The sequence below is a fragment of the Oncorhynchus mykiss genome, chromosome 18 (genome assembly GCF_013265735.2).
Source record: "Oncorhynchus mykiss isolate Arlee chromosome 18, USDA_OmykA_1.1, whole genome shotgun sequence".
NCBI lineage: Eukaryota > Metazoa > Chordata > Actinopteri > Salmoniformes > Salmonidae > Oncorhynchus > Oncorhynchus mykiss.
The window spans coordinates 59424479-59447680 of record NC_048582.1 but is presented as its reverse complement, the minus strand read 5'-3'; the positions used below and the strand labels follow the sequence as shown (position 1 = coordinate 59447680).

The following is a 23202-nucleotide window of genomic DNA, read 5'->3' as shown; positions in this document are numbered from 1 at the left end:
ACCTCCTGCTCCTCTACCCCCCCCTCATCCCCTCTCTCCCTCCTGCTCCTCTACCCCCCCCCTCATCCCCCTCTCTACCTCCTGCTCCTCTACCCCCCCCCTCATCCCCCTCTCTACCTCCTGCTCCTCTACCCCCCCCCTCATCCCCCTCTCTACCTCCTGCTCCTCTACCCCCCCCCCCCCCTCATCCCCCTCTCTCCCTCCTGCTCCTCTACCCCCCCCTCATCCCCCTCTCTCCCTCCTGCTCCTCTACCCCCCCTCATCCCCCTCTCTACCTCCTGCTCCTCTACCCCCCCCCCCTCATCCCCCTCTCTCCCTCCTGCTCCTCTACCCCCCCTCATCCCCCTCTCTCCCTCCTGCTCCTCTACCCCCCCCCCCTCATCCCCCTCTCTCCCTCCTGCTCCTCTACCCCCCCCTCATCCCCCTCTCTCCCTCCTGCTCCTCTACCCCCCCCCTCATCCCCCTCTCTCCCTCCTGCTCCTCTACCCCCCCCTCATCCCCCTCTCTCCCTCCTGCTCCTCTACCCCCCCCTCATCCCCCTCTCTACCTCCTGCTCCTCTACCCCCCCCCCTCAGCCCCCTCTCTCCCTCCTGCTCCTCTACCCCCCCCCCTCATCCCCCTCTCCACCTCCTGCTCCTCTACCCCCCCCCCTCATCCCCCTCTCTACCTCCTGCTCCTCTACCCCCCCCCTCATCCCCCTCTCTACCTCCTGCTCCTCTACCCCCCCCCTCTCTACCTCCTGCTCCTCTACCCCCCCTCATCCCCCTCTCTCACTCCTGCTCCTCTACCCCCCCCCTCATCCCCCTCACTCCCTCCTGCTCCTCTACCCCCCCCTCATCCCCCTCTCTCCCTCCTGCTCCTCTACCCCCCCTCTCATCCCCCTCTCTACCTCCTGCTCCTCTACCCACCCTCATCCCCCTCTCTACCTCCTGCTCCTCTACCCCCCCCTCATCCCCCTCTCTCCCTCCTGCTTCTCTACCCCCCCCCCTCATCCCCCTCTCTACCTCCTGCTCCTCTACCCCCCCCCTCATCCCCCTCTCTACCTCCTGCTCCTCTACCACCCCCCCCCTCATCCCCCTCTCTCCCTCCTGCTCCTCTACCCCCCCCCCTCATCCCCCTCTCTCCCTCCCGCTCCTCTACCCCCCCCCCTCATCCCCCTCTCTACCTCCTGCTCCTCTACCCCCCCCCTCATCCCCCTCTCTCCCTCCTGCTCCTCTACCCCCCCTCATCCCCCTCTCTCCCTCCTGCTCCTCTACCCCCCCCCCCTCATCCCCCTCTCTCCCTCCTGCTCCTCTACCCCCCCCTCATCCCCCTCTCTACCTCCTGCTCCTCTACCCCCCCCTCAGCCCCCTCTCTACCTCCTGCTCCTCTACCCCCCCCTCATCCCCCTCTCTACCTCCTGCTCCTCTACCCCCCCCTCATCCCCCTCTCTACCTCCTGCTCCTCTACCCCCCCTCATCCCCCTCTCTACCTCCTGCTCCTCTACCCCCCCCCCCCCTCATCCCCCTCTCTACCTCCTGCTCCTCTACCCCCCCTCATCCCCCTCTCTACCTCCTGCTCCTCTACCCCCCCCCTCATCCCCCTCTCTACCTCCTGCTCCTCTACCCCCCCCTCATCCCCCTCTCTCCCTCCTGCTCCTCTACCCCCCCCCTCATCCCCCTCTCTACCTCCTGCTCCTCTACCCCCCCCCTCATCCACCTCTCTACCTCCTGCTCCTCTACCTCATCCCCCTCTCTACCTCCTGCTCCTCTACCCCCCCCATCCCCCTCTCTCCCTCCTGCTCCTCTACCCCCCCCCCTCATCCCCCTCTCTACCTCCTGCTCCTCTACCCCCCCCTCATCCCCCTCTCTACCTCCTGCTCCTCTATCCCCCCCTCATCCCCCTCTCTACCCCCCCTCATCCCCCTCTCTACCTCCTGCTCCTCTACCCCCCCTCATCCCCCTCTCTACCTCCTGCTCCTCTACCCCCCCTCATCCCCCTCTCTACCTCCTGCTCCTCTACCCCCCCCTCATCCCCCTCTCTACCTCCTGCTCCTCTAGCCCCCCCTCATCCCCCTCTCTACCTCCTGCTCCTCTACCCCCCCCTCATCCCCCTCTCTCCCTCCTGCTCCTCTCCCCCCCCATCCCCCTCTCTACCTCCTGCTCCTCTACCCCGCCCCCCCTCATCCCCCTCTCTACCTCCTGCTCCTCTACCCCCCCCCTCATCCCCCTCTCTACCTCCTGCTCCTCTACCCCCCCCCTCATCCCCCTCTCTACCTCCTGCTCCTCTACCCCCCCTCATCCCCCTCTCTACCTCCTGCTCCTCTACCCCCCCCCCCCTCATCCCCCTCTCTCCCTCCTGCTCCTCTACCCCCCCCATCCCCCTCTCTACCTCCTGCTCCTCTACCCCCCCCCATCCCCCTCTTTACCTCCTGCTCCTCTACTCTGGTTTGACAGAGCTTTTCTTCTTCTTTCTTTTTCTCCATCCTCCTCCTCCAGAGGGTATGAGCTACGTTTTTAATCACCATGGGAGAGTGAGTGTGCTGGGATGGGAGGGGGAGGGAGAACTGCAGTACATTGTGTGTGTGTGTGTGTGTGTGTGTGTGTGTGTGTGTGTGTGTGTGTGTGTGTGTGTGTGTGTGTGTGTGTGTGTATGTGTGTGTGTGTGTGTGTGTGTGTGTGTGTGTGTGTGTGTGTGTGTGTGTGTGTGTGTGTGTGTGTGTGTGTGTGTGTGTGTGTGTGTGTGTGCGTGCGTGTGTGTGTGTGTGTGTGTGTGCGTGCGTGCGTGCGTGTGCGTCAAAGAGAGAGACAGCTCCACTGTTCATGACTGCAGACAAATAAATCCAACTCCATTTGCAGCAAATGGAGCCTGGAAGAGCTGAAAAAAAGTCCTATTGGAAAACATGTTACCATAATCTTCATTCTTCATCATTATTAAGACATATTGGGAGATTTAGGCCACTTTCCAGGACACAGATTAGGCCTAGTCCTACCTGGACTAAAAAAATCACTTTCTACGGAGATTAACATGATTTTTAGTCCAGGATTCTGTGTCCCAGAAACCGGCCCATAATCTGTAGTTAATTGGAGTTACGTTAAACACTGCAAGAGTCCATATAATGGGTTAAACCACTCTGGAACAGAAGAGATTACAGGCAACACAGCCAGATTAAGGTAACACAAACACACACAGACACTAGCCTATGTCCTATCCAGTACACACAGACACTAGCCTATGTCCTATCCAGTACACACAGACACTAGCCTATGTCCTATCCAGTACACACAGACACTAGCCTATGTCCTATCCAGTACACACAGACACTAGCCTATGTCCTATCCAGTACACACAGACACTAGCCTATGTCCTATCCAGTACACAAAATAGTTTGAAGTCCAATCAAAATCAGACCGTGAACAAATGTCTCAATAGACTATGTAAAATGCCCAAGTAGATCTGTGAAACCCATCTGAAGCAAAACACTAAACCTTAAAGTGTCCCAGATGTCTTTTGTCCCCGGGGACCTGGTCACAGGAAAAGGTGGTCAATGATCTAAACGGTTCTATAGATGTGAAATAAGCACAGGGTCGGGATCTGCCATAGAACCTGCCTGGCAACTGCTATGATCATTGAGCTATGGTGTAGGGATATTACTAGCCTATAGCTGAATGTTGTTTCAACATCACCACACTGATAAAGCTAAATGTGGGGCGGCAGGTAGACTAGTGGTTAGAGAGCGTTGGGCCAGTAACCAAAAAGTTGCTTGATCGAATCCCTGAGCTGACGAGGTAAAAATCTGTCATTCTGCCCTTGAACAAGGCAGTTAACCCACTGTTCCCCGGTAGGCCGTCATTGTAAATAAGAATTTGTTCTTAACTGACTTGCCTAGTTAAATAAAGGTTAAAAAAAATGTTTTGCTGCATAGTGCACTACTTTGACCAGAGCACTAGGAGCCCTGGTCAAAAGTAGTGCACTAATGTACAGTTGAAGTCGGAAGTTTACATACACTTAGGTTGGAGTCATTAAAACTTTTCAAAACGTTTTCAACCACTCCACAAATTTCTTGTTAACAACCTACAGTTTTGGCAAGTCGGTTAGGACATCTACTTTGTGCATGACACAAGTAATTTTTCCAACAATTGTTTACAGACAGATTATTTCACTTATAATTCACTGTATCACAATTCCAGTGGGTCAGAAGTTTACATACACTAAGTTGACTGTGCCTTTAAACAGCTTGGAAAATTACAGAAAATTATGTAATGGCTTTAGAAGCTTCTGATAGGCTAATTGACATCATTTGAGTCAATTGGAGGTGTACCTGTGGATGTATTTCAAGGCCTACCTTCAAACTCAGTGCCTCTTTGCTTGACATCATGAGAAAATCAAAAGAAAACAGCCAAGACCTCAGAAAAAAATTGTAGACCCTCACAAGTCTGGTTCATCATTGGGAGCAATTTCCAATCGCCTGAAGGTACCACATTCATCTGTACAAACAATAGTACGCAAGTATAAACAGCATGGGACCACGCAGCCGTCATGCCGCTCAGGAAGGAGACGCCTAGAGATGAACGTACTTTGGTGCGAAAAGTGTGAATCAATCCCAGAACTACAGCAAAGGACCTTGTGAAGATGCTGGAGGAAACTGGTACAAAAGTATCTATATCCACAGTGATACGAGTCCTATATCGACATAACCTGAAAGGCCGCTCAGCAAGGAAGAAGCCACTGCTCCAAAACCGCCATAAAAAAGCCAGACGACAGTTTGCAACTGCACATGGGGACAAAGATCGTACTTTTTGGAGAAATGTCCTCTGGTCTGATGAAACAAGAATAGAACTGTGCGGACATAATGACCATTGTTATGGTTGGAGGAAAAAGGGGGAGGCTTGCAAGCCGAAGAACACCATCCCAACCATGAAGCACGGGGGTGGCAGCATCAACTGTACATAGGGCAGTGGTTCCCTGGGGGTACTTGGCCTATCCACAGGGGGTACTTGAGAAGACTCATGAGACCGTAGGCCTACTGGTAAAATGCACATGAGGGATACTTCAGTGGTACTCTGGGCAGAGCAAAGTTCAGTTGGTGTTAAAGTAACCGAAAAAGTTGGAAACCACTGGTATAGGGAATAGGATGCCACTTAAGATGCAGCCCTCTCACAACACAGTCAAGCTTATTTTCTAAAACCACATGATAGTTACAGCCACAGCCAAGGTCAAACATTGACCCTTCTTTTCAGAGACTCTTGATGTGGTTTAATTAACACGTGTTGTCCACAGATGTGTCCGTTCATAGAGGGAGACTTACTAGAATGGATATCCACATTCAGGTCAACATTCCCAATTCTATTTCGATGTCTCAGCCCAGATGGCCTTCCCCAGGTCACTGCCAGATGAAACCTTAGAGACTCCAACTGGGCGGAATCCCAACTGGCACCCTATTCCCTACATAGTGCACTACTTTTGACCAGTGCCACATTGACCCTGGTCAAAAGTGGTGCACTAGCCTATATAGGGAATAAGGTGCCATTTGGAATGCAGTCCAGCGACTCCAAACAAAGAAAGCAGAGATCATTGGCTACGCTAGCGACAGGGTGTGCTAATAGCATCAGATCTGCTTACACCTGGCTCTCTGGGCACAGCAAGTCCTTCTGGAGACGATGAACCAACAGCCCCATCTAATACATCAACCATTCATGGTTAATGCTCAACTCCCTAACCATGGCAGGACCCATCACACACACACACACGCATGCATATTAGCTATGGTACACACACAAAACACACACCTTGCCATGTTCCCTTGCTGCAGATCACTAACAGAATGGATAACCCGCTTTTATGCCTTTATGGACCAACCCGACCTTGGGCACACAGCAGCCTCAGCCCAGAAATAGTCTTTATTAATGTCCTTGGCCACACAGTAAAAAAAGAGCTTGTCTGTTGAAAGGCTGGCTTAGACAGCAAAAGGATGTCCTCTGTCCTGTTGTTCAGTTGAATGTACAGCGGTGGAGGTGGATCTATCTGTCCATTCCGGTCCGAGGGAATGCATGTGCTTTTAGTTTGCATTAAAACTACACAGACTTATGGGAGCACCATTAGACTTGATCTAGCCTGTGGTCTGTCTCTCTAGACTGGAGTGAAACTGTGCTCGGTTACTGGTTCTATAGGCAGCGGTTGCTAGCAGGGGAGGACCACAGCCAACTCAGACGTCCCTACTGTACCTAGACTGAACTTGATGCACAACCATTCTGGACTGAGGTAACTAACAATGAATATATTTTCTCGCTCCAGGTCATGGGGTCTTTTGGAGAGGGCTGTAAACAAGTAGTAGGCTATTGTCTAGGATAGGCGGGCAACAACATGTTTACTATTCACTGGAAAGTCTCTTAAAAAAAGTTACAGTAACCAAGGAAACTCTCACTTACAGCATCTCAAAATAATACAATTAGGGCTAGTCAGAATTAGACTGTGACTCAAACAAACCGAAGAGCAAAGATTACAAACAAAGCAGAAGAGGTTGCACCACAGTCTGTTACAATCAACACAAATGTGTCCATTAATAGGGAACTACTTGAGTGTGTCACCACCATGTTATGAGAATAGAGGGGGAGGGGGGTCAGGGAGGAGTCACACAAGATGTTCAACACTGCACACGCCCACTCACCGTCTGGTATGGCAGTTCTCTGCTTCAAACCCAGATTAGGCTGTACATGGATGTTTCTCCCAATCACATCATTGTGTGTGAAACCAGATACATGCACAATGAAAACTTAATAGACCAACAAACACAAACAAAAGCAATACTTATTTTGAATCTTTTCTCAAACAGAGGCATGTTTGCAAAAAAAAATTGCTGAATGCTTCACTTGCAATTTCTAGCACATCTAGGCACATGGCAAAATGTACTTATAATCATGTGGTGACATAGGAAATAGTTTTCACACAATATTAGGCCTAATGCATTATTTCGGCTTCTACATAATGTCATGCAAATGTATTCAATTCATAATGATATGACGACAGTATAAGAAATAAAAGATTAAGATAACTTTTGGCCATCAATTGCATGACATACTTAGATTTACTGTAGCTATGTGATATTGGTATGTTATAATAGATGTAGGACAACTGGTTTGAATAAGGTGATACAATGTATCCGCGAAAGAGAAATGTTGGAGGAATCAGCAACACATCCTTGGAGGAATGGCAACATTATTGCAACAGTACGTTATAACTTTAAATTGTAAAATACCGGTAGATATATGTAGCCAGTTAATTCTACTAATAGCTAATAATCTCATATCCTAAATAGCTAAATAGTGTAGATTTAAACGGCAAGGCCACTATTATCTCCGAATAACGGGATAGAAAGCTAACCAAGGCAGTGGGAAAAAATGACCAACCCATCAACCACATAACGTGTTGGCTGCTGTAGCAAGCTAGCTTGCGACTAGCTAATATGGCTAATACAAAAAAGCATGACTATTTCTCTATATTTCCATTCGAAATTGATACGTACCCATAGAAAGCCATACGACAACAACCGCAGTATCCATATTGCATTTGCGAATGGTTATTTTTTTATAGGAAAATCTATATTTTTCTAATCGCTAGTGGTTTGACAGACATAACAAGCATCCATGAAACTCCAGCCTCCGCCTCCTCATTCGAACGCTCGCGCTTTCATTGGTCGGTACATCTGGCGCAGAAGCTGGAAAATATCATTCCCGCACTCTATCAAATGGGTATCATAACGCCTATCATAAAAACGGGTGTGATGCAATTTCACCAATTGTAAACATCATCACTATTTTAATTTAGATAATCTAATAAATTAACAAACTCTCTCTCTTTTTCTCTCGCTCTGTTCCTTTCTTCCAAAATTATGCGCATGTTCTATTGACCTTGCGTGACCAACATAACCCCTCCATCCCCACCACCCCTCCTTCCACTGTATAAACCCAGCTGTAAAGAGGGCAGTGAGATGACTGAGAAGTCTATTAAAATCTGTTCTCCCCCCTGTGGAGAGCCAGCAGACAGATGGTCATGCTCAGCCTCTCAGCCCCCTTTGCTCTTTGGCCTATTCGGCTCAGCTAAGGGTCCTGGTAAGGGAAAGAATGGTCCATCTGACTCTTAAATCTCCATCTTGCTCCCTTGGAGTGTATTATGCAGAGGACAGATATGACACACTTTTAACGGTCTTTATAACTGGCATACCTATATTTGGCTGTGATCAATGATGGTGTGTGTGTTATGAATGATGCATTAGCATCTTATACTTTGTGTAAAGGGATTGTTTTATTATGATCTTGATTTTGGTGTGTTGGCATGGCATCTCCTCTTCTCTGCAGAGTCAGGTTGTTTTTCTCTCTCAATTTCCAAGATTATATTTAGGTTGCTTAGCAACGTGTACAGATTTGGGGTGCTAGTGCTTGTGGGTAGATATGGTTATGAAGTGTCATGTACAGTATCGCATAATATACCATAGTCTACTGTATATGAGGATTCCCAATCATTGGCCAGTCGAGGACAAAACAATATATTCAGTGGGGGAAACAATGTTGGTCAAGAATTTTGCTAAATGAGCACATGCCTTCACTCTCTGTCCTGGATTCTCATTTTCTAAACAGACAAGCATTTGATCCAGCTGATCGTCATGCCAATAAGACATCTATTTATTCCGCAATGAACTGTATTAAACCGGATCCTCTCTCCTTTCTTCATTGCATCCCCATTCTGAGCATGGCAAGCGAATAGGGTAGTGAAGCATATACTAGTAATACCACTAGTGTGTATTTTTTGTGAGAGTGAAGTGCATGATGTTGTTATTATTAAAATGGCGTCCCCACATTAGAAAAGGAATAATGAGAACCTTTCAGACAAAGCTCTCCATTCTTAATCACATGGCCCAGTCAGCCACATGCCGTAGGCTGGCTTTCTTGACCGGATACTTTTATTCAAAAGCAGCATTGTTTTCTTAGATTAATATTGTGTGTATTGTTACATTTGACCCCTTAGGTAGATAGTAGGCTAAGTAGGCTATGGGCATAATGGCCCTTAGATTAATGAAATAATATATCAAAATAACTTTAAATGTTTTTCTCAGTTTAACACACACATCTGCATTATCTGTTATATCTACTGTACGTGAGAGGCTAGCTTTGTCTCGCAACTAGCCATTTAAACTACCATTTATATTAAACATTTTGACTTTGACTTTTAATGTTACAGATGGAAGCCATTGACGACATAATCTGTGTGAATATCCAACACCAACATAACAACTGATGAAAACGTTTACAAATTGATATTTCTTCCCGCGTGGTCTGTGTTGTGCTGGAGCTCGATACAGTAATAAAGCCAGTAAAGTTATTTGTGGTGGTGTTTCTGCCAGACTGCAGTTTAGTGGAACCCCCTCCATGCATATTATTGGACCAAACCATTACTGCGATAAGGTTAAACACCTGTCACATGTGTATGCCATTAGCAAAACATAATATTTCCTAAATGTAAAGTATGTTTTCGATACTCGTTGATTAAGATTTATAAGATGTGTTCACCTTAGAAAACACGCAGTTGCGCACCTCTCATTGAGATGGAATATTTAATAGCGTCGACTCACCCAATGTGCATGTCAGCATCACCCATTGCCTGCAATGGCGTTGTCTAGCGATGTGTAGATCACGGCTTGTAGTGTCTCGATAGGGCGACACAATACTGGACTAACGACGGGCTTGAATGGAAATGTCGTATTCGATGGGATTTATAACGAAAGCAGAGTATGCTATGTGAATTTTTACGAGACTATATTTAAGTTGTGGTCATTCATCACACGAAGCAATTAACGTAAGTCACTCTTGTTGTGCATTGTTGAAAGGGTAGCCTATGTGTGGTAAACAGTTAACTTCTGCATTTTCTAAATGATCAACAACACTATGCAGTAGCGTTTTCCTTGTACATGGGCTAGTGAAATTAAATAATTTATCAGAATATACAGTTCATATGGAGCTGTCAACCACCATGACCTGTGCGGGTGAGGCGCGTCTATCTGTTCGTTGGATGTAGGATAGAGCTCGAGCTGATACAATGTTACACGTTTCAGTTTTATCTTCTGCATCTCGTGGGACGTTGATGAAATGGCTTGGCGGATAGACTATATAGTCTACTGCTGCTTTACGAAAATGGCTATAGTACGTTGATCGTGTTTATCACAGTAGCAAATGGGTGCGTTCGCAGAATGTTGCAATTTGTAATTCGTTGACTGGAGTCCTGCTGAACTGGGTGCTACACAAACCACTGCTGGCGGCATCCGATATCTTTTCACTTTGTAACATTGTAACATGTATCTTTATTTATTTATTATTTTTTTACCTTTATTTAACCAGGCAAGTCAGTTAAGAACAAATTCTTATTTTCAATGACAGCCTAGGAACAGTGGGTTAACTGCCTGTTCAGGGGCAGAACGACAGATTTGTACCTTGTCAGCTCGGGGGTTTGAACTTGCAACCTTCCGGTTACTAGTCCAACGCTCTAACCACCTCTCTGCGGTTGTGTGTCGTGGTTTAATGTTCTCCATTTATATCTTAAATTGTAGCCTATGTGGGATTAGCAAATAAGCTATTTGAATCTCACAAACAGGGTAGTGGTATGATGAAAGTACAGTAATAGAATAGTAGTAACACATGAAAACACATTTGATAATGAAATTAAAATGAAATTTTCAAATTACATTAACAGTATGTTATGTAGCCTATACATACTTATGATTGTAAACAAATGGAATCCACAATATTATTTTTTAGCAATTGATTATATCACAGTTATTTGTGGTGTTTAAACAACTCCCCCTTGCATCCTTTCCCTAAAACCGTCTGGCCTGCCTGTGTGTTTATGAGCTGAACTGTCCTTCAGACCAGTTATTAATCGTGATGACCATGCAGAATGCTACGGGCCGGGGCAGTGGGTGTGGCAGTAAACTATACTGAATGAACATTTTGGTCCCATGAACTGAAATGAAAGATCCCAGAAAGGTTCCATACTCACGTAAAGCTTATTTCTCTCACATTTTTTCCACACATTTGTTTACATCCCTGTTAATGAGCATTTCTCCTTTGCCAAGATAATCCATCCACCTGACAGATGTGGCATGTCAAGAAGCTGATTAAACAGCATGATCATTACACAAGTGCACCTTGTGTTTGGGACAACGAAAGGCCACTCTAAAATGTGTAGTTTTGTCACACAACACAATACCACAGATGTCTCAAGTTTTGCGGGAGAGTGCAATTGGCATGCTGACTGAAGGAATATCCACCAGATCAGATGCCAGAAAATGAAATGTTAATTTCTCTACCATAAGCCACCTCCAACGTCATTTTAGAGTATTTTGCATTACGTCCAACCAGCTTTATAACCGCAGGCCACGTATAACCACACCAGCCAAGGAACTCCAAATCCGGCTTCTTCACCTGCGAAATCGTCTGAGACCAGCCTACCAGACAGCTGATGAAACGGAGGAGTATTTCTGTCTGTAATAAAGCCCCTTTGTGGGGAAAAAAATATTCTGATTGGCTGGGCCTGGCTCCCAAGTGGGTGTGTCTAGCTGTGAGTGTGGTATATTGCCAATATACCATGGCTAAGGGGTGTTCTTATGCATGACACAACGCGGAGTGCCTGGATACAGGCCTTAGCCATGGTATATTGACCATATACCACACACCCCCGAGATGCCTTATTGCTGTTATAAACTTGAAACACCCGATTTATAACTGCAAGTGGCCCACATGATTTCCATCGCCCGTATTGATCAGTGCATGTTTTATCTTCTACGTGAGTAACTGTGTATTGATTAGATAAATGGATAAACACACTACTTTCTAAACAGATCCTTTTAGAGGGCAAATACCTTTTTACATTCAGTGCACGTCTTGTGCTAAGCGTTGTCTGTGATTACCTTGCACTTTCACTTCAGATTCATAGAAATGGTAATGTTCGTGACATTTTCGAAAGCTGAATTGCAATGGATCTCCCCATCATGCTGTAGTGTAAAACCTCACTATTTTTTTAATATATTTTTTTTATTAATGTTTCTGTAACTAGGCAAGTCAAATTCTTATTTACAATGACGACCTGCCAAAAGGCAAATAGCACAAACTATGGTACAACATTTTTTGGGCACACACAACAGCACAAAGGGCGAGAAGGTAGAGACAACAATACAACTGTCAGTAAGAGTGTCCATGATTGAGTCTTTGAATGAAGAGATGGAGATAAAACTGTCCAGTTTGACAGTTTTTTTCAGCAGGTCCCAGTTGCTAGCTGCAGCGAACTGAAAAGAGGAGCGACCTCTTGACAATGACAGGTTGCTTGGTATCTCTTGTATCTAACAGGCATCTCCTTATCTTTCCCAGGTGTCCATTGCCCCAAATGAAGTGTGAAATCAAATCACAGTGATAATCACACAGGCAGGGCACTCGCTGGACGCTACAGTAATATATGTGAGATGAAGGCCCAGCGATGCTGCTGAGATCCCCTCCGCCTCCTCGCCTCTGACGCCATTATGCTGAAGACGGAGGCCTCGGGGGAGAGGACCACTCTCCGGAGCGCCTCCCCTCACCGCAACGCCTATAGGACAGAGTTCCAGGCCCTGAAGAAGGCCTTCGACCAGCCGCCCCGGCAGGACAGCAAAGAGCCCCAGCTCAAGGACCCTGAGCGGGTCACCCAGCGTCGAGGACGACAGTATGGCGCACACGTCAGCCGCATCAAGGACATGTTCATGCAGATGCAGGGGACAGAGAGCACCGTCGCCGCCACCAGGCGGGAAGACCCATCGCCTCAGAAGATAACCAAGCCCACCAACTTCATCAACAAGGCGGACGGCTCGGTCATCAAGCTGACGCAGCACCCTACAGCAGACCGAACCAGTGCACGGTCAAAGGTCATAGAGACCAGGAGGCTGTTTGAGCAGCAGTCGCGCGACGCCTCCCAGTCACCCGTCTACTCCTACGGTCGGGAGAAGAGGGGTTCTTATGAGCACCTGGACGACTGGCGAGGGGCGCGCTCCAACAGGGGCAGCACAGACTCCTTGGACTCGCTGTGTTCCAGAACAGAAGCCCAGTCACCCACAGTGAGCCAGCTGAGCGCTGTGTTTGAGAATGTCGACCAACAGGGAGGGGGAGGAGGGGGCGAGGGTCCGTTCCGGCGAGGCTACCGAGGCCGGGCACTATACTCCCCTGACAATTCCCACCGGCACAGCGACGTCAGCGAAGACGACTCACGCCAGTCCCCAGTGCCTGGCGGAGGGTGTAGGATCCGCGTGGGGGGAAAATTCCCCATATCCTCGTCCTCAGAGGACCTCCTCAGCCCCAGCCCGCTATCAGAGGCAGTGGAGCTAAAACCCGTCCCGCAGCAGGAGGAGCCCCAGGAGAGAGAGGAGACAGCAGGGGAGTTAGAACAGAGGGACAAAGAGAGACATCCCGTAAGGGCCACCACCAACGGAGGCGAGGTGAACGGATCGTGTGATGAGAAACAGGCGGAGGAAACCGAAACCTTCAGAGAGACGGAGGGAGTCTGCATGGACTCAAGGCCCACGACTGACACCATTGTCGGGGACAAGACTTCTGAGGACACCCCGGATACCCCAGCCATCCCAGCCACCCCAGCCAAGGATGAAGCCCAAGAGGAGGCAGAGGCCCTTGGGGAGGAGGTGGAGATGGAGAAGGCTTCCTCCAGGCCCAGGGTTTCTCTAGAGGACCAGGCAGAAGTGCCCAATGAGGAATACAGTGGGAACGAAAGGGTGATTTTTAACACGGACGGGGACGCGTGCTACCAGGGCTGGGGGGAGAGCTGTACTGACCCTGACGATGACATATATGGTGATGATGATGTCATCTATGACCCTGGGAATGATCTTACTGAGATCCCTGGTCTACCAGAAGAAGAGAAGGAGGATATCCCCCAGAAGAGGAAACTACGCTTCAGTACCAAACCCATGATGGTAAGTCCCTTGTCAACTGAACTTAACCAATAAGAAACGCTTGTTATGGTTTTACGTTGAAAAATATTTCACTAAGATGTACCCTGATGAATGCGTCCCTAGTCTCCAGGTATGAGATGGTGTGGATTGGGTAACATTGTGAGGTGCTCATCCTACTGAGTCACGTTCAGTGAGAGATGAGGGGTGGCAGGTAGCCTAGCGGTTAAGAACGTTCAGCCAGTTACTGAAATGTTGTGGGTTTGAATCCCAAAGCCAACTAGGTGAAAAAAGCAGTTGATGCGCCCTTGAGCAAGGTACTTAACCCTCCTGTATGTAACTCTGGATAAGAGTGTAATTAAGAGGTGGCGAAATAGGCTAGCATTAGTATTACTACGGTAGTTAGTGTGGGGTTGAATATACAGCACTCCATTTGTCCTGGCGACCATAATCATCTGCCCATAAGGGCATCTATCTTAAAATATTACGTTTCTGAGAATATCAAAGAGTACAATTCCTGGGCAGATATTATATTAAGGAATAAAGCATGTATGTATGTTTTTGGAATGTTTGCGTTACATTTATCAATAGCAGGTGAGATGAATTCAGCCGATTATTCATAATATCTAAAACGCTTTATGTTGTTACAGTTCTGTTTTCAAAGGATTACCTCCTGTTTATAATTGGTGCGTCTCGAATCAAACTTGCTACAGTTACTTTATTTGCTCTTGGGGATCTGCTGACTCTGCGGTAAACAATGACTTCCTTGCATGTGTTATTGCAACTGATATGAACATAAACAATGATTAATAGCTTGTGCTAGTGCGTGTGCATGCGTGTCTATGTGTGTTTGAAGGGAGTGTGTGTGGAATTAGAGCTAACACAAACACTCCACAGGTTGGGTTCGATCCCATTAACATGCTGTAACAGAGCAGAACAATTACCCCAGTTCTTACACAGGACATGTTGGATTGCTAGAGCAGCCAACACACACACGCACGCACGCACGCACGCACGCATGCACACACACATACATACATATATGCTGAAAATTTACACACACACATATACACCTACACACGTGCTGTGGCTTTTCTATTATAGAACAGGATAGGGTCAGTAAAGGTTAACTTTTCCATGTGAAGTATATCATATTCTTAGAATTCCAGAATCAGATCAGATCCCTATGCTACGCTCAATTTGAATTCTCAGATAAGCCAGCTAATTAAAAGCCTGATATATAGGTCTGCCAGCCGTGCTACCCAATGCCATTTTGCAATGTATTATAATAATGCAAACGAACTATAACCAGCCATCACAATATGAAACATTTACTGAATATTGTGTTAAAAGTCCAAACGTTTGGTCCCACCTCTTCTATTAATTTATTCTATAGAATAGCAGGGCTTCCTAGCAATTAAGAGGTTATTGTCCCAAGACAGCTTTTATGAACTCAGAATGCTCTCCTGTCCCTTTTTAGGTTGGGTTATCTGTAGGTGTGTGTGAGCGTACAGTTGAAATGGGTTATCTGTAGGTGTGTGTGAGCGTACAGTTGAAATGCTTAGCCGCTCCAGGCAGCTGTTTTCCCACAGAAGGTCTTGGCTGTTTGCAGTGTTTTTCCCCCTTCTCTCGCTCCTCTGGGCACATTGTGAACAAACAGCGTTCTGTCTTTTGTTCCAACTTGTGAAAGAGACGGAGATATTTGTCCCTGAGCTTGGGTCTTCACTGGGGCTGACCCCACACGAGACCGGCTTGACCCTTGAACAACATTGAAAAGAAAACATGTAGTCAGTTAGTCTTGCTTAACGTTTTTTTGTAATATGTCTTAGTGCCTCTCAAAGCGGATAAATCTATTTTGACATCCCGGCTTCTGAATCTAATAATCTATCTTATTGGAGGCTGCTGCCTGCATGTGGAAAGCGGGTACATAAGCTTGTGGCAACTGGCGATATAAACACACTTTGTTTATTAGTTTCTGCATTGATGCACACAGATGCCTGTTAGATCAGTTTATGCCGGTATACTGCTCTATACAAACAGAATGCTTGATTAACTAGATTTTTATTGTATATATTTAGGCACCAGATGAGATGTTTTCCTCTCACTACTTACAGTATGATCTCCATACACACACTCATCTGTAAGAGAGTGTCCCGGTGTGGAGGGACTCAACTGGGCTGGTCTGAGACAGAGGCAGCCGCTTTTCCTGGAGGGTCTGAGTCTGACACATACCGATGTAGGATCTTCATTTTGTCACCCTGTTACAGGAGAACTTTCCTGCAATGGAGGACATTTTAAATTTGTAGTGTATTTGAGGTTTAAAAAAGCTTCTGAAGTTTGTAATTTCCACTTTGATGTTTCAGACCTGATTTTCCTTGATGAAAAATTTATAGAAAAGTCAATTAATTATAATCCAAATAATATTTTACATTTCCTGTTGCAAACTGGCTCAAATTAAGATCCTACATATGTATGGCCACACCCACATCCATGCTGGTTGGCTACAGGTACATGCTGCTTTCTGCAGTACACTGACTGCTCTCTACAGCAGCTATCTAGTTCTGAAGTCACAGATCATATCATATAGGAATGGTGACTCCAGAACATAATAAATGGGATGCTTTAGGATACTCTTAATCTTTTCTGGGGAATAACAGAAAACATACGCAGAGATCTACAGTACATTATCTACTGTACAGTATCTACAGTATATACTGCATCTACTGTACAATATCTACAGTATCTACAGTACAGTGCCTACAGTACAGTATCTACAGTATCTACAATACCGTATCTACAGTACAGTATCTACAGTATCTACTGTGCCATATATACAGTGTCTACAGTACAGTATTTACAGTACAGTATCTACAGTGTCTACATTAGCTACAGTATCTACAGTATCTACAGTGTCTACAGTACAGTATCTACGGTATCTACAGTATCTACAGTACAGTATCTACAGTACATTATCTAAAGTATCTAGAGTACAGTATCTACAGTACAGTATCAACAGTATCTACAGTGCCATATCTACAGTGTCTACAGTACAGTATTTACAGTACAGTATCTACAGTGTCTACAGTATCTACAGTACAGTATCTACAGTGTCTACAGTACAGTATCTACAGTACATTATCTACAGTACAGTGTCTACAGTACAGTGCCTACAGTTTCTACAGTATAGTATCTACAGTACAGTATCTACAGTGTCTACAGTTTCTACAGTACAGTATCTACAGTATCTACAGTACCGTATCTACAGTACAGTATCTACAGTATCTACAGTACAGTATCTACAGTGTCTACAGTACAGTATCTTCAGTACAGTGTCTACAGTACAGTGCCTACAGTATCTACAGTATATTATCTACAGTACAGTATCTACAGTGTATACAGTGTCTACAGTACAGTATCTACAATACAGTGTCTACAGTACAGTATCTACAGTATCTACAGTACCGTATCTACAGTACAGTATCTACAGTATCTACTGTGCCATATATACAGTGTCTACAGTACAGTATTTACAGTACAGTATCTACAGTGTCTACATTAGCTACATTATCTACAGTATCTACAGTGTCTACAGTACAATATCTACAGTATCTACAGTATCTACAGTACAGTATCTACAGTACATTATCTACAGTGTCTACAGTACAGTATTTACAGTACAGTATCTACAGTGTCTACAGTATCTACAGTACAGTATCTACAGTGTCTACAGTACAGTATCTACAGTACAGTATCTACAGTACAGTATCTACAGAATCTACAGTACAGTATCTACAGTTTCTACAGTACAGTATCTACAGTATCTACAGTACAGTATCTACAGTATAGTATCTACAGTGTCTACAGTACAGTATATTCAGTACAGTGTCTACAGTACAGTTCCTACAGTATCTACAGTATAGTATCTACAGTACAGTATCTACAGTATCTACAGTGTCTACAGTACAGTATCTACAGTACAGTGTCTACAGTACAGTATCTACAGTACAGTGCCTACAGTATCTACAGTATAGTATCTACAGTACAGTATCTACAGTATCTACAGTATCTACAGTACAGTATCTACAGTACAGTATCTACAGAATCTACAGTACAGTATCTACAGTACCTGTATCTACAGTATCTACAGTACAGTATCTACAGTATCTACAGTACAGTATCTACAGTACAGTGTCTACAGTACAGTATATACAGTACAGTGCCTACAGTATCTACAGTATAGTATCTACAGTACAGTATCTACAGTATCTACAGTGTCTACAGTACAGTGTCTACAGTACAGTATCTACAGTACAGTGCCTACAGTATCTACAGTACAGTGACTACAGCACAGTATCTACAGTATCTACAGTACCGTATCTACAGTACAGTATCTACATTATCTACAGTACAGTATCTACAGTATCTACAGTACGGTATCTACAGTGTCTACAGTACAGTATCTACAGTACAGTGTCTACAGTACAGTATCTACAGTATCTACAATTCCGTATCTACAGTACAGTATCTACAGTATCTACAGTACAGTATCTACAGTATCTACAGTGCCATATATACAGTGTCTACAGTACAGTATTTACAGTACAGTATCTACAGTGTCTACAGTAGCTACAATAGCTACAGTAGCTACAGTGTCTACAGTACAGTATCTACCGTATCTACAGTATCTACATTACAGTATCTACAGTACATTATCTACAGTATCTAGAGTACAGTATCTACAGTACAGTATCTACAGTATCTACAGTGCCATATCTACAGTGTCTACAGTACAGTATTTACAGTACAGTATCTACAGTGTCTACAGTAGCTACAGTATCTACAGTGTCTTCAGTACAGTATCTACAGTATCTACAGTACAGTATCTACAGTGTCTACAGTGTCTACAGTATCTACAGTATCTACAGTACAGTATCTACAGTGTCTACAGTACAGTATCTACAGTACAGTATCTACAGTACAGTATCTACAGTGTCTACAGTACAGTATCTACAGTACAGTGTCTACAGTATCTACAGTGTCTACAGTACAGTATCTACAGTACAGTGTCTACAGTACAGTATCTACAGTATCTACAGTACCGTATCTACAGTACAGTATCTACAGTATATACAGTACCGTATCTACAGTATCTACAGTACAGTATCTACAGTACAGTATCTACAGTATAGTAGTACAGTTTCTACAGTACAGTATCTACAGTGTCTACAGTATCTACAGTATCTACAGTGTCTACAGTACAGTGTCTACAGTACAGTATCTACAGTATCTACAGTACCGTATCTACAGTATCTACAGTACAGTATCTACAGTACAGTGTCTACAGTATCTACAGTACCGTATCTACAGTACAGTATCTACAGTATCTAGAGTACAGTATCTACAGTGTCTACAGTACAGTATCTACAGTACAGTGTCTACAGTACAGTATCTACATTATCTACAGTATCTACAGTACAGTATCTACAGTATATACAGTACAGTATCTACAGTATCTACAGTGCCATATCTACAGTGTCTACAGTACAGTATTTACAGTACAGTATCTACAGTGTCTACAGTAGCTACAGTATCTACAGTATCTACAGTGTATACAGTACAGTATCTACATTATCTACAGTATCTACAGTACAGTATCTACAGTATATACAGTACAGTATCTACAGTATCTACAGTGCCATATCTACAGTGTCTACAGTACAGTATTTACAGTACAGTATCTACAGTGTCTACAGTAGCTACAGTATCTACAGTATCTACAGTATCTACAGTACAGTATCTACAGTATCTACAGTGCCATATCTACAGTGTCTACAGTACAGTATTTACAGTACAGTATCTACAGCGTCTACAGTAGCTACAGTATCTACAATAGCTACAGTATCTACAGTGTCTTCAGTACAGTATCTACAGTATCTACAACAGTATCTACAGTGTCTACAGTGTCTACAGTATCTTCAGTACAGTATCTACAGTATAGTATCTACAGTGTCTACAGTATAGTATCTACAGTACAGTATCTACAGTATCTACAGGGTCTACAGTACAGTATCTACAGTACAGTGTCTACAGTACAGTATTTACAGTATCTACAGTACCGTATCTACAGTATCTACAGTACAGTATCTACAGTACAGTGTCTACAGTATCTACAGTACCGTATCTACAGTACAGTATCTACAGTATCTAGAGTACAGTATCTACAGTGTCTACAGTACAGTATCTACAGTACAGTGTCTACAGTACAGTATCTACCGTATCTACAGTATCTACAGTACAGTATCTACAGTATATACAGTACAGTATCTACAGTATCTACAGTGCCATATCTACGGTGTCTACAGTACAGTATTTACAGTACAGTATCTATAGTGTCTACGGTAGCTACAGTATCTACAGTGTCTTCAGTACAGTATCTACAGTATCTACAGTACAGTATCTACAGTGTCTACAGTGTCTACAGTATCTTCAGTACAGTATCTACAGTATAGTATCTACAGCGTCTACAGTACAATATCTACAGTGTCTACGGTGTCTACAGTACAGTATCTACAGTATCTACAGTGTCTACAGTACAATATATACAGTACAGTATCTACAGTATCTACAGTACAGTATCTACAGTATCTACAGTACAGTAGCTACAATATCTACAGTACATTATCTACAGTATCTACAGTACAGTATCTACAGTATCTACAGTATTTACAGTATCTACAGTACAGTATCTACAGTATCTACAGTTGTCACGGTTTTCTTCCTCCTCTTCCTCTGAAGAGGTGAAACAGGGATCAGACCAATACGCAGCGTGGTAAGTGTCCATGGTTTTAATAGGAAGACTCAAACATGAACAAACTACAAAACAATAAACGTGAAAACCGTAACAGTCCTAACTGGTGCATAAAACACAAAGACAGGAAACAATCACCCACAAAATACCCAAAGAATATGGCTGCCTAAATATGGTTCCCAATCAGAGACAACGATAAACACCTGCCTCTGACTGAGAACCACTCTAGGCAACCATAGACTTACCTAGACACCTAAACTGATCACAACCCCATAAATCTACAAAAAAAACCTAGACAAGACAAAACACATAAATCACCCATATCACACCCTGGCCTAACCAAAATAATAAAGAAAACAAAGATAACTAAGACCAGGGCGTGACAACAGTACAGTATCTACAGTACAGTATCTACAGTATCTACAGTACAGTATCTACAGTATAGTATCTACAGTACAGTGTCTATATTACAGTGTGCCTTTGCAGCAAGGGTTTTTCAACGTTATCCTTAGCAACTGTCTATTCTGATTTAAAGTTCCTTTACTCTTGTTCATGATACTGGTTATCCAAACAGGAACTCTCTCTTCCCCTCCACTCCTCCTTATTGTCCTTAGTAAATTCTGGCCCTTGTGATAGCTTCCTTGCCTGAGACCAAGAGACTTATGTTAGTTCCCCAAGCTATTGCAGAGGCTTTAGCTCGGTGGGTTACCACCGTCTTGTGCTGTGTAAGAGAGCCCGGTGTAAACCCGGTCGATCATACTCACTCTTGTGCAGGACACTGGGGATGGAGACTGAAGATCTCCCTCCATACCTTCATAGTCCCTTTCTTTCTCTGATTCCTTCCCTGTAACTGTAACTTCTTTCTCCGATTCCTTCCCTGTAACTGTAACTTCTTTCTCTGATTCCTTCCCTGTAACTGTAACTTCTTTCTCCGATTCCTTCCCTGTAACTGTAACTTCTTTCTCTGATTCCTTCCCTGTAACTGTAACTTCTTTCTCTGATTCCTTCCCTGTAACTGTAACTTCTTTCTCTGATTCCTTCCCTATAACTGTAACTTCTTTCTCTGATTCCTTCCCTGTAACTGTAACTTCTTTCTCCGATTCCTTCCCTGTAACTGTCCCCCCGTTTCCTCCTCCTCGTCCTCCCCACTTCTACTTGAATGGCGTTTAAAGCAGCTGTAATGAAACGTTTGCATCTACTGTTGAAAAGTCGTTTTCGCCTCAGCTCTGACATCTTGATTTCCTAATGGAATGAAGCACATGTGAAGGACTGACTGGTAGGCAGTGAGACGTTAGTGAATGAACATTGAAGTGATAATTGCACCCTCACTGTGCTGCACTCTGTCATTACATCAAAGAGGCTAGCGTTTTGTCCGTTACTGTTTTTTGCTCATCGTTTAGGCTACTGTAATCAATCCCAGAAGAACCAAAGCCATATTAAATCAATGTGTAGAGGAGGAGGCCTATTCTAAGTGAGAGGGGATGAATGAATTGCACAGTCAGCGTTACGACAGTTTGATGTTTTACTCTGCCTTTGTTTTCATTTGACTCGGGACCACACATAGGTAAAATGTTGCTTTGGATAAAAGTGTCTCCTCTAATGGAATATATATTATATTATATAAGGTTGGGATTGTCTAGCTGTGGTCCAGGGCGTTAGTGCAAGTTCCTCTACAAACGTAGAGGCAACTCGTTGTGGTCATCGCACGATAGGACCAGAGCTAGGAATGTCTGGTTGGTGCAAATGCTTAGTCAATCTGTCTCTGTTGGCTTTACAGCCTGGAGGGGGAGGTGATTAAAGTGGTATTGTATTACATTAATGTTGTATTGAATTATATTATAAATCGGAATTTGAGTTTAGCTCCCCATATTGGAGAATAGAGTTCACCAGTTTAGTCATTGTTGCGTCCCAAATGGTATCTTATTCCCTATGTAGTGCACTACTTTTGACCAGAGCACAATGGCTCAGAAATAAAAGAAGTGCACTAAATAGGGAATAGGGTGGCATTTGGGATGCACATGCTATTTTAGCTAGGCCTGATATGACCTCTTCACAGATTATCCCCCAGGCATAGAGGTAGTCTGTGCAAAGCATCATCCACCTGTACTGCAGTATGTACCACACCAAACACTATTACTGCAGTATGTACCACACCAAACACTGTTACTGCAGTATGTACCACACCAAACACTGTTACTGCAGTATGTACCTCACCAAACACTATTATTGCAGTATGTACCTCCCAAACACTATTACTGCAGTATGTACCACACCAAACACTATTACTGCAGTATGTACCACACCAAACACTATTACTGCAGTATGTACCGCACCAAACACTATTACTGCAGTATGTACCACACCAAACACTATTACTGCAGTATGTACCTCCCAAACACTATTACTGCAGTATGTACCTCACCAAACACTATTACTGCAG

General features: G+C 44.6%; 2 protein-coding genes across 12 annotated transcripts in view; one reads left to right on the top strand and one right to left on the bottom strand.

Annotated features, from left to right (window-relative positions):
* Nucleotides 1-7905, bottom strand: part of sgce (sarcoglycan, epsilon) — a 32397-nt gene extending 24492 nt beyond the window's left edge. For 2 of the 5 annotated variants that reach the window (XM_021572642.2, XM_021572643.2), the window contains exon 1: nt 7502-7905. In XM_021572642.2, coding sequence (XP_021428317.1) covers nt 7502-7538 — 37 coding nt within the window. In that variant the 5' untranslated portion in view covers nt 7539-7905. Of the gene's footprint in view, nt 1-6646; nt 7412-7501 lie in introns of those variants that run through there. The other 3 variants (XM_021572645.2, XM_021572646.2, XM_021572648.2) reach the window with 2 other exon arrangements.
* The window catches only part of ppp1r9a (protein phosphatase 1, regulatory subunit 9A), a 119213-nt gene continuing 101855 nt past the window's right edge, over nt 5845-23202 (top strand). For 5 of the 7 annotated variants that reach the window (XM_036953403.1, XM_036953406.1, XM_036953405.1 and 2 more), the window contains exons 1-2: nt 9609-9828; nt 12393-13978. In XM_036953403.1, the coding sequence (XP_036809298.1) occupies nt 12542-13978 (1437 nt within the window). In that variant the 5' untranslated portion in view covers nt 9609-9828; nt 12393-12541. Of the gene's footprint in view, nt 6241-9608; nt 9829-12392; nt 13979-23202 lie in introns of those variants that run through there. The other 2 variants (XM_036953402.1, XM_036953408.1) reach the window with 2 other exon arrangements.